A 12,543-nucleotide genomic window follows, 5' to 3' on the forward strand; every position below is an offset into this window, starting at 1 on the left:
TCCTCAACGAAATTGTTGTATCACTTCAAAATGGACTTGTTGGTAAGCAAATCTACATGAAATTCCCGTCTGAAAGTCTGCTGCACGGCCACTACACTTTTTAAACCCCAACACACACCAGCTGCATTGCTGTCGAGTGGCCACCATCTTGTATTTTCACTGCACAGAAGATTCTGCGGAAAAGGGAAAAAATGTTTTGAGTTAATGTATACGCGGTCACCATATTTATAAAAATATTCCAATAAATTTTCATTTTATAACCATTTGATATCAAGGAGTGTTTATATGAACAAAGTGTATTATTGTTGCTGTCTGAGCATGTGAGTCGGAGACGATTCTTGACCTTATTAACAATTAGTCTCCATTGGTTTCTGCTGTTGAACTCCTCTGAATTCTATCCCAGTAGCTCAAGATTGATTATCAGTTAATCACACCTTCCTCCTACTGGACGTCCCTCTAAAACTCCTCTGACAAAGACATTTCCTTCACTCTGCTTCACGTGGCAAAACCAACGTAATCTTCTGCTTTTAATGATGGCCACAACATTGGATTGTTGAAAAGACTCCCAATTTCACTATCTTTTCTGGATTCTCCAAACACCACAGTCATTGACAGGGCCAAAAATGTTCTTCAATTTTTTTTTTTCAAAAGTATGCATTAATGCTTTTTTTTTTAACATTCATGTTTCTACTCCATATAGCAACACTGAAAGAATTATGGATTTATAGCAGCGTAATTTAGTAGTAGTAGTTTAAAAAACAAAATATTGTTCGAGGATACTGCTAATAACTCTTATTGATATTAACTAGGAAGTGCTTAATGTTCACATAATTTATATTCTGATTGCTGATACATTTGAGATACCTGAACGATGAAACTTGTAGAAGTACAAAATTTTCCACTATGAAATTATTACTACATTGTGTACTTGATATTCTCATGTACTTCGTTTCGTCAACATTTAATGAACTGATTCCTTCTATTAACTCTTTTGTCAAGTATCTTAAATTGTCTTTAGAGTCAGCTATTTATATTAGTGCTACATCATCTGCAAAAGACAGGTACTTGAATATGTAATTAATTATTCAAAGAGTTACCCATTCGCAAAACCTGCTACGTACATGGTTAACAATTTGTAGCAAATCCTGAAAAACGTATAAAAACCTAAAGAACTGTGACAGAAGAGTCACTATTTTAATAAAACTTGTAAAAATTATTGTGATATAGCCTAATTATCAAAGCTCTAAAGTATCTTATTAAGTTATATTAGAGAATAAGTTATTACAATATTTTCTTTGCAGATAGCAGGCACTGCAACAGCATTGTTCAGACAGCAAGTTTTGCAACTCATTTAGCCATTTTCATTTTGCCTTAATCTGCAAAACCTGCTATATTAATATTATAGGCAAGTTAAATAGCTAATGTTAATAAAAATATATGTTATATATGAACACAGAAATATTTTGAGTACAAGCATATCAAAATATAAAAGAAATGCTTTGGAAGTACCACCACATAAGGAATTTAGGGTATGTTCTTTTCAGTATCTTCCATAAACTCAAAGTCCAAAGAATCGCCATCTATTTTACAAAGTCATTAAGCAGTAACATAGACCTTCAAACAAGGATTACTGTCCCATACTTCCCCAAAATGAAGGGCAAGTAGTTCTTGAATATCCTTCAGCTGAGCTAGCTTCACAACATTATACCTTGAAATATCAGGCTTGTAAGCATCTTGAAATTCATTCCCTTCTTACACAAACTGTTAACATTCTCCCTTTTCAAAATTGTAAAATGGTTCTCCTAGATTTATGGCAGATTTATTGCTTTTGCTTCCTGTGACAACAATTTTATTCAGTTTCTGAAATTGAAAATGTCATTGTCCAGGATTTTAAAGAATAACATCTGCATATGTCTTCCAGTCTTTTACAGGACAGTCTCCTCCTAGATGTGTTACTGTTTCATACCTCTTGATAATTTTAAAATATCCTTATAGGTTTTCAATGACATTGTTAGTGATAAATGTTCTCTATAGGTTACTAAATATCCTCTCTGGTGGTATGATTTTTCACAACCTCTCGCTCTAGTTCATATTATGTATCACCACCCAGTGATGGATCCAGGACTCCCGACAGGGAGAGGCTAACTTTTTTAAATACATACATCATAGCAAAAAACAATCAGCAATCAGGACATTTTACCTTTCAATGATGGAATTTCCTAAATTTGTTATTATCATGTCAGTGACTTAGATGTGTAAAGAAATGATTAATTACATACAATTCTAAGGAAAATGTAACAGTATAATAAAGCTAGTTAAGATAAATGATTGTTATTTATTTGACCACAAAATTGCGTTGAATAAGTTTTAAATAACTACATCAATTTTTTCAGTAAGGTTCACAAAATATGTATTAGCAGCTCACATCAATCAACATTTGACCAGTTAGAAATCTCCAGCCTCCATGGTTTTGACTTATGGAGTAGTTCAAGACATCTTCAACATTTATTGCCCTTTCCTTAAGGATGTTTGCTAATGCAAGACCATTCAACCAGTTCTCTGCCATTGTACTTCTTAAGTTGGCTTTTAGCCTAAATAGGGCCGAGAACTTCTCTCTGTAGAGGCTGTTGTAACTGGCAGTGTGGCAAATATTTGTAGCAACAGTCTAATATTGAGAAAGAAGTTTTCATTGCATAGACCTAATGTATCAATGCAATTTTTTGGCCTTTTATTTTCTTCTGAATGAGACGAAGTCCAATTATCTCTCCTTAGTGATATTTCTGCTCTTAATTCAGCACTTGTTGCTTCTGCAATCTGATTCACATATTTCTGCTGCTTTAATAATATTAACTACTGCAAACTTAGAAAAATTACTGGGAATAAGCTCTTCTGAAGGCATCATTTTGTGAACATTATCACAAAAGCGTGATAATAGCTGGCCTAGTAAGTGGTCGAAAAAAAGCAAGAATACAATATTCCTATAGTAAACCTCAGGATCATGCAAATCTGGCTTTCAGGTAGAAGCTCCCTGTGAAGCAGGCTTGAATAATTTCAAGGGAAAAAATGTTCTGGGGCCAGGTATTGATTCTGGAACCATTCGCTTAGCGCACAAATGCTCTACTGACTGAGGTACCCCAGGAACTATACACAACACCGTCACAATTCTTCCCTTTATATCCACACAACTCAGATGGGCTGATAAGACACCAGAAACCCAAATTTGAGTGCACACAATTCTGTGTGACTTAAATTGTGGCTTTCTATTAACGTACCTACAGTAACGAATATATTACGCAAATCTGGCTTTCAGGTAGAAGCTCCCTGTGAAGCAGGTTTGAATAATTTCAAGGGAAAAATTGTTCCGGGGCCGGGTATCGATCCCGGAACCCTTTGCTTAGCGCACGAATGGTCTACCAACTGAACTACCCCAGGAACTATACACGACACCATCACAATTCTTCCCTTTATATTCTACACAACTCAAATGGTCTAACAAGACGCCAGAAACCCAACTTTGAGTGCACACAATTCTGTGTGACTTAAATTGTGGCTTTCTGTTAATGTACCTACAGTAACGAATATATTATGCAAATCTGGCTTTCAGGTAGAAGCTCCCTGTGAAGCAGGCTTGGATAATTTCAAGGGAAATTGGATGGTGGCCAGTCTACTAAGTTGATGTTTTATTTGTATTTTATTTTTACTTGCATATTAAACTTGTGAACTTACATTGCTTTACATTCATTTACCAATTCTATATTTTCTAGAAAGCATAACAGTACAAATTATTTCAGTTGCAGATTAATTCACTTATGTGGAATTCTCTTCTTTTGCGTTTCAGATTGCTATCAATAAAAAGATCTCGCAGATGAGAAACCAAGTAAAGGACTTGAAAATGGTATGTAATATTAAAGAAGTATTGGTACTGACATAAGTATTGATAGACCACATTTAGTAGCGAGTTCTGAGAGGGAAAGCATGGGATTTCTGTGGAAGGTATCATAGGATTGAAGACTTATTCGAAAATGACCGAACATTATTGATTGATTGGAGATGCAAGAATATCACAAAACACTTTAGAGCAGAGGAAAGACAAATATTTTATCTACAGGGTGTTTAAAAAATACGGGGCATAATTTCAGGTATGTATTTCCCACATATAGACAATCAAAATAGTTCATTACAACATGTGTCCAGAAATGCTTTATTTCCGAGTTATGACCTTCACAACATTGAAATTCACTGGAACGTTTTTCTTTCTGCAGGTCGTTGCCGTCAAAGGAGACATTAAGAGGGCACTCTGACAGTTCATTCCGAGACGAAGGTTACATTCAGTGTTGTGTAGGCATTAGACTGTGCAACATGTATTCAAATCAAACAGACTTACGGGGCAGGTGTACACAAACTTCCTGGAAACACCATACCTCATGTTTTAGAAGACACTCCACTGATCAATCGTCAACACATTCACTTCTTGCATGATAGCCCTCCTGCACACTTCAGTCGTACGGCTCGCCGGGACTTGGATCGAAGGTTTCCTGATCGATGGATAGGTAGAGGTGGCCCAATTGCTTGGCCTCCACGCTCACCTGATCTGAACCCTCTCGATTTCTACTTTTCGGGCCATTTAAAATCATTGGTTTATTCGTCTCCGGTGCCTGATTTGGAATCCCTTCGGAATCGAATTGTGGCATGTTCTGAGGACATACACAATACTCCTGGAGTTTGGGATCGTGTTCACAGGTCAATGAGACATCGATGTGAGGTCTGTTTTCAAGCAGGAGGTGGACATTTTGAACATCTTCTGTAATGACAACGACCTGCGGAAAGAAAAACGTTCCAATGAATTTCAAAGTTGTGAAGGCCATAACTCGGAAATGAAGTATTTCCAGACACATGTTGTAATGAACTATTTTGATTGTCTACATGTGGGAAATACATACCTGAAATTATGCCCCATATTTTTGAAACACCCTGTATGTGAGTCTTGGATAAACACCGATTTGACTTTCCAAAAATGCTGGGAGAAAAGAATAGGAAACAACTCCAAAAGGCTTATAGTAGTACATACGGTATAGGTTCAAAAAGTGGATTCCTTGATGGTGGTCTTCTCATTTATAGAGGTGGCTCACTCAACTACTGATAACTACCACCAAGAGAAATGGTTGAGGGAGCAAGTAATTCCAAACTTGCCACCTGACTCTGTAACAGTGCTTGACAATGCCCTCTATCATTCAGTGCAAGTAGCCTTCCAGTTACCAGACAAAGAAAGAAATTGTCGCTTGTTAAGGAGACATGGCATCCCTTATGAGGATTTTTTTAGTTGGTTATTTAACAACGCTGAATCAACTACTAGATCATTTAGCGTTGATGGAATTTGTGATAGTGAGGTAGTATTTGGCGAGATGAGACCGAGAATTCGCCATGGATTACCTAACAGTTGGGGAAAAAACCCAATCAGTTAATGAGTCCAAGCGGGAATAACTCACGCATGAGTGCAACTTCGAATCGGCAGGCAAGCGCCTTAGCCAACTGAGCTACACCAGTGGGTCTGTGAGGAAAAAATGACCAAAACAAAAGATAAAGTGTTTGCTCTGAGAGAACAACAAGAGCGGAAAAAAATGTCCGCCTGCTAGAGTCTATTATGAATGAAATAATTCGATTGGGTGAAGATGATGGAAGTGATAGTGATGATAGGTGTGGTGGTGATGGTGGTGGTGGTGAAGAGGAGGAGGAGGAAGAAGATAGCGATGACAATAAATCAGAAGATTACGTAACTCAGGAAAGTTATAATGGAAGTGCTAGTGATAACTCTGACTGAGTTATGCCTTTGGAGTGAAAAACACACTGTTTTAAGTCATATATATATATATATATATATATATATATATATATATATATATATACATATACACACACACACACACACACACACACACACACCCAAGGTACTATAGGCAGTAACATTAGCTGCTGCAAGGAAGTCAAAAGGAGGACAGCATTGTCAAAGGAAGCTTTTAACAGAAAAAGGAGCATCTTCTGCGGATATCTGGAAAAAGAAAGTAGGGAAGAAACTAGTGAAGTCTTTGTATGTGGCAGAAAGATGAACATTACGACGAAGTGAAGAGAAACAATTAGAAAGCATATGAAATGTGGATATGGACATGAATGGAGCGTGTTAAATGGATAGACAGAATAAGAAATGAAGCTGTGCTAGAAAGAGTGGGTGATGAAAGAGTAATGTTGAAATTGATCAGGAAGAGAAAAAGGTATTGGCTGAGTCACTGCCTAAGAAGAAACTGTCTACTGAAGGATGAACTGGAAGGAGTTGTGAACGGGAAAAAAGTTCGTGGCCGAAGATATCAGATGACAGACGAAATTAAAATATACGGATCATATGTGGAGACAAAGAGGCAGAAAAAAAGGAAGATTGCAGAATGCTGGGTTTGCAGTGAAACAGCTGCCCTTGGACAGAAAACTGTGACTGAATGAATATAATTTTTCAGAATATAAAGTGGCATTTAACTGCTAACTCACAATATTCAAGGTGAGTAGTCTGTGTCTTTATTTGTATTTTGCTTTGCTTAAAGTTCAACATTGTAAGGAATGTGTGCAGTAACAATACTTTCGGTAATGAGTTTATAAACATGAATAAAGGCTTGCCACTATGTCCATAGAGCATAGTCTTGTTCTTCTTCGCAGCATTCCAATATACCTGTGCTGCGGATATAGAGCAAATGTTTTTTGTATGCTAGTACTAACTATTGTAGAATGCTGTCAACACGTCACGATTACGTCATAATCAGGACTTGAGAGTCCAGCATGCTACTTAACACGGCCCTACAGTAGTGAACTGCAATCTGGTCGTAAAACAGCAAATATATCTTTCTCCTTATTTTAATGCAACTTCGTGAAAAATAGATTGATTTTGAGATAGCAGTACATTATATTTTCTTCATTTTTTTTCATTAATAGAAAAAGAATACATAAAACTTACATTGCCATTTTTTTCCACATATAGCAGCCTAAAATGTTTACCTCTGATTGAGGTTCTGACTGATATATAGGCCTACATCTATTATTATCAGGCAGTACATCTCACTTGACGATACGTGTTAGAGGAAGAACAATTGTTTGTATGCATCTGAAGTGTGATTAGTGAAATACGTAGCTAATTGGCGATGTATGTATTGGAGGGGGGAAAGGAACTGGCCACCCTACCCCATTATTTCCTGATCTAGTTTCCTCATGAGTGATGTCTTATTGGTGTTACTTATGAGGTTCAAACCTGTCTTCGGGCAGTTGACTAAACAACATAGTAAAATGTATCGTCTATGTTGATTAAATGTACTTATGTATAGCATTAATGGGAACTTATAACAAGTTATATCAAATAAGTAAGGAAGTCTACTCAATTCATCAGGGGCGACATATTACGAATTTATATTACAAACTAGGACAAGGAGAATTGAAAAAATTTATAATATCATGTATATTATAGTAACTGATAGGCTAATTGGGATTTCCCGGTATCTAATTGGGTCAAAAACACTGATAGAACTGATATTTAACTCTTGTGGTGAATTTCGATGAAGTCTGGAGGACCTAATTAGTCAAATCCACTCTCCTCACCTCCATGCTAGGACCCTCTGGGATCTTTTAAAATGTGAAAGAAAGAGAGCTGTGCGGAAAGCACAGGAAGCTATCGAATTTATCTTTTCCAAGATAAACTCCAAACATGATGAGGCTTTCTTCAGTAAGAGATTCAGGGAATAAACTATCCTCCCATTCGGATATCTGAAAGGCGGATATTGGGGAAAGACTCATTATGATGCAACCCAATTGAGAGAAGAAAAGAAGATTGAAGATTGGAACAATGAATGTGAAGACTCTTCTGCAAGTGGGCAAGTTGGAATACAGGAAGGAAAAAAAATGTGCAGAAACAAAGTGGATGTGATGGAAAAATAGTGGTGAGTTGGTGAGTGATGAATTTAGGTTGTTTTATTCAAGTTGTGAGAGCAAAGGAAGTCATGGCGTTGGTGAATTACTAAGACCATGTGTGTAAAATAAAACAATATCAGTGCGTTATGTAGCAATATCAGTGTGTTATGTACATCACAGTATATAATTGTGAGACTATTAGGGAAGGAAATAGACTTAATGCTAGTGCAAATTTACATGCCACATAGTGGATTAGTAGACGAGGAAGTGGAAGAAAGCTATGACAAGATAGAAGAGATAATTGAGAAGCAGGAAAAGGGAGCATGCATAGTCCTAATGGGTGACTGGAACACACTAGGAGAAGAAAGACAATAGTCGAAAAATATGGATTGGGAAAAAGAAGTGACAGAGAGAATTATCTTTAGTGAAATTTGGTGTAAAATGAATGCAATGATTGTTATTCCAACAATATAAAAGAAGGAGATGCATGTGGACATGTCCAAGGGGCGAAAGGAGATAGCAGATAGATTATGTAGGATGGAAGGGAACTTGTAACATTAATTCACAGTGCTAACAGATGAAGTCAATGCAAACAAGTTTTGTCAAATACGTTTTTTGTTACGTCCAGTAGTTTTGGGAATAGGAAATGTAACGTGTCGAAATGCTGCAATGCTCCTTGAGGTCATTGCTCCACAGTGGGGGTGAGTGTAACTACAATCATCCATTCTACAAGACTTGCAAGAGGAGAATGTAAACAAAAACGACTCATCAGATAAGTTTCAATAAAATTACTGTACATTCGTAAGACAACTTAATACATTAATTAATTAACATTATTGTAAACTTAATTTCTTTTCTAAATTAATTTATTTCTAATTTTTTCAAAGATAATAGCTTAAATGGAGATAGAGTTACAGAATGTTTATTCGTAATAATGTTATTTTGAGTTTATGTCAAATATAATGGGTTCTTTAATGGAAATAGTTTTGTTTTATAAGAATGTATATTCTTTACTATTTTGTAATTACGCAAAAAAAGCAAAGAAATCAACAGACACTGTGAATGTTAAATAAGTTTCATGATATTAAATTTAGAGTTAAAGTGGTTATAGCATGATAAATAATGTTAAAACCAAACAATTTGCACGTTAATTGATTCAATACTTTATATATGTTTATATTTACAAGCTAAATCTTTCAACAGTCAAATGATTTCAAACATTTTACATCCTCCATAGTTGAACATAATGAATGTTTTCGAATTTATATTTTTTGCCAGTATGGTAATAGCAAGTTTTTATTTTAGACAGTATGGCGTACAGGTCCATACCGGCCCAACTACAAGACTGCCCTAGTAAAAAAAAAAAATTCTTGGCTACTTAACTACCTTGGCTTTGGGTTTTCTCTCAATTCTTATTTCTTAGCCTATATATTACAGGTAATTAAAAAGTATATTCGGTTTACAAGTAAGTTCATGGCCAAACCTTTTACTTTTATTACCTCATTTTGGCGTCCCCTCACCCAAATCAGGGGCTCAGGGCGCATGCCCCTCCTCCCCTCATAGTTTCGTACTGGACTAATCCAAAAAGCTAACTGAAGTTGTATTTTCTAATTAATATTCATTATTTCTTTCAGTCTATGAATGATTTACATAAAAAACATGACGTCTTACAAACTGTGCATCCTGTTCCTGTACATGCTACAAAATTATAGTAAATTATGCTACATTCTGATCTTAAACATAGTGAGAAACAATAGCAACTTCGTGGTTTCAACAAGCAGCACAAGAAATTGCAAATTCTTTTGTGAGACAGATATGTTACTGGTAGGCCCTACTTATGAAATGTTGTATTTTTACAGAATTAAATAAATCCTTTTATGCAAACGGCTTAAGTGTAGTTGTGTTTCTAATGTTGGAAATTGAATATTTCTATAGCAGTGGTGATGTCTGCATAGTGAGTATTATAAAGTACATTAGCAGTATATTAAGACAGATCAGCTTTCAGCAGACTGTGATCAATGAATGCACCACAAGATATCAATAGGTGTTCCACAGAAAGCCAAAATTAAAACTAAGGAGGAGGAGAACACCTTGTAAAACATCGCGGACTCAGCTGATCCGGCTATAAGTACCCACTTGGGGTCTCTTGCCCAGGGTTACAGATGAAGTCTCCAACAGTCGACAGAGGCATGGTTGCTATATTGCAACATGAGAATCGAGAATAAGGAGCAACCCTCTCTTACAGGGGTTCAATATGATTAGAAATTTTAAGATGGTAGCCACATCACTTATTTATCTAGCTATACACTGGACCTGCGCATTATGAAAATTTAATAGACTAAACAGCTTCAAATAAAAACCAGATGACTCTCTTACAACGACCTATAACTAAGAATAAGACAACATATCTCACACACGTAACATGGTACATAAGAGACATCTGCCATAAGGAAAACTAACTGAAAATGTGATTAAAAGAATGAATGTAGATATTGCAGCAATCATTGAAATAAAAAAGAAATGTACAGCTGTCAAAAAAAAAAGTGGCCGCACTCGTGAACAGCGAATATTTTCAAAGTCCACTTCGGGTCGCGGCGATGTTACACGATGCATGTGCTTGTACAAGCAGTTCCGGAACTATGAAAGTGTTCCATATCTGCTCCTCGCAGACCAGCGGTAGAGTGCTTGTTTAATGATTCAAAAGTTCTGGGTTCGCGCCTGCTTCAAGTTTTCATTTTATTTTTTAATCGTTCTTTAGCGATGTAAATGATATTCAAATTATCATTTATATCCAGTTATCGTTCTTAATGGATATCACGTTATTTATGTTTTGTTATCGTTCTTTAGAGATATGAATAAAATTCAAGTCATCATTTGTATTCTGTTATCGTTTTATAACGATATGAATAATAATTATTGCTATTGTAGCTACAGTATCTCCAATGGGGGTTAGCCCTATTTTACATATGTATGTTAGGGCTATAGTTTTATACACAAAAATGATAAGCATAAAGAGAAATGGAAAAGAAAATTAAATTAGCTTACGCGATGTAAACAAAACATAAACAATCCGTAAATTAGGCATTGTGATTGCAAAACAAATATCAGTTATCAATTTGAAACATACAAAAACATTAACAACACACATACGTAACACTTCTATAACACAAATATGCAGCTTTCCGTACCATACATCATAAATTAATACACAATAGTCACACAAACACAATCAAACTATAATTACGACATTGCGACGACATCAAGCATCCCATAACTGACTCACATACATAACAAATCAAGCATCCGTTACAACACATACACTTCAACATAGTAACCACACTTTTAAAAATTACGAATTTGGCTCCAAGAAGAATAAATAGGACACTGTTACTAATTACTATTCTTCTACAATTTCTTAAATACATCTGTAATAAATTTATTTTATTAGGTTATTTTACGACACTTTATCAACAGCTTTGGTTATTTAAAGTCTGAATGAGATGAAGGTGATAATGCCGGTGAAATGAGTCCGGGGTCCAACACCGAAAGTTACCCAGCATTTGCTCATATTGGGTTGAGGGAAAACCCCGGAAAAAACCTCAACCAGGTAACTTGCCCCGACCGGGAATCGAACCCGGGCCACCTGGTTTCGCGGCTAGACGTGCTAACCGTTACTCCACAGGCGTGGACTCTCTGTAATAAATCTGTGAAATTCCGATATGAATAATATTCACGTTTTTTATATTGTTATCGTTCTTTAGCGATATAAATAATATTCAAATTATCATTTATATTGTTTTCCTTCATTAGCATTATAAAATAATATTCAAATTATTTATATTGTTATTGTTCTTTCGCAATATAAATAATCTGTATTTTATGTAAGTAATTATTATAACATAAATAAACATCTTTCTTTGTAAAATACCGTAAAGTGGAGTGACTTTGAACGCTGAGGTGACTTTGAACAGTAATTTAGCGCCTTTCTAAATTAAATGCTGTGCCCAATTGCGAAAAAACTGTTTAAGTTGTCAATAAATTAGTTCAGTTTTTTCGCAATTGGGTACAGCATTTAATTTAGAAAGGTGCTAAATTACTGTTCAAAGTCACCTCAGCGTTCAAAGTCACCCCACTTTACGGTAGGTTATTTTATTTAGATAATTAAATACGTATTATATTATATCTTATATTAATTAAACAAACCGATATTTATCATTTATATTGTGTTATCGTTCTTTGGTGATACTGTATAAATAATATTCAAGTTATTTATATTGCAATCGTTCTTCAGCGATATAAATAACATAAATTTAATATTAGGTTTGGAAAAATCCAGTTGCATAATACTGCTATTAGTTTTTCTTTTTGTATTATTACATTATACTATCTTGAACCACAATAAAATGAAAAGGAGTAACGAGGAATTGAACCTGAGACGTTGACATCTAAATTCCGATGTTCATCCGCTGAGCTACGAGGGCAAAAGTGTGGAAACATTTTCGGAAAAATTGGCCCAATCACACTCCAAGATTTTCTGATGATTCGTAGAAGCTAGTCCAGGATGCGGGGGGCAAAGGCTAATTGAGATTTCCCGATCTCTGATAG

General features: G+C 35.5%; 1 protein-coding gene and 1 long non-coding RNA gene across 2 annotated transcripts in view; one reads left to right on the plus strand and one right to left on the minus strand.

Annotated features, from left to right (window-relative positions):
- The window catches only part of LOC138707999 (uncharacterized), a 109,415-nt gene that overhangs the window by 60,931 nt on the left and 35,941 nt on the right, over nt 1–12,543 (minus strand). The gene's annotated exons all lie outside the window — the stretch shown is intronic.
- Nucleotides 1–12,543, plus strand: part of LOC138707296 (uncharacterized) — a 67,176-nt gene that overhangs the window by 41,206 nt on the left and 13,427 nt on the right. Inside the window, exon 8 of the mRNA XM_069836613.1 lies at nt 3,839–3,895. Coding sequence (XP_069692714.1) covers nt 3,839–3,895 — 57 coding nt within the window. The remainder of the gene's footprint in view (nt 1–3,838; nt 3,896–12,543) is intronic.

This window comes from Periplaneta americana, chromosome 10 (assembly GCF_040183065.1).
Source record: "Periplaneta americana isolate PAMFEO1 chromosome 10, P.americana_PAMFEO1_priV1, whole genome shotgun sequence".
Lineage (NCBI taxonomy): Eukaryota > Metazoa > Arthropoda > Insecta > Blattodea > Blattidae > Periplaneta > Periplaneta americana.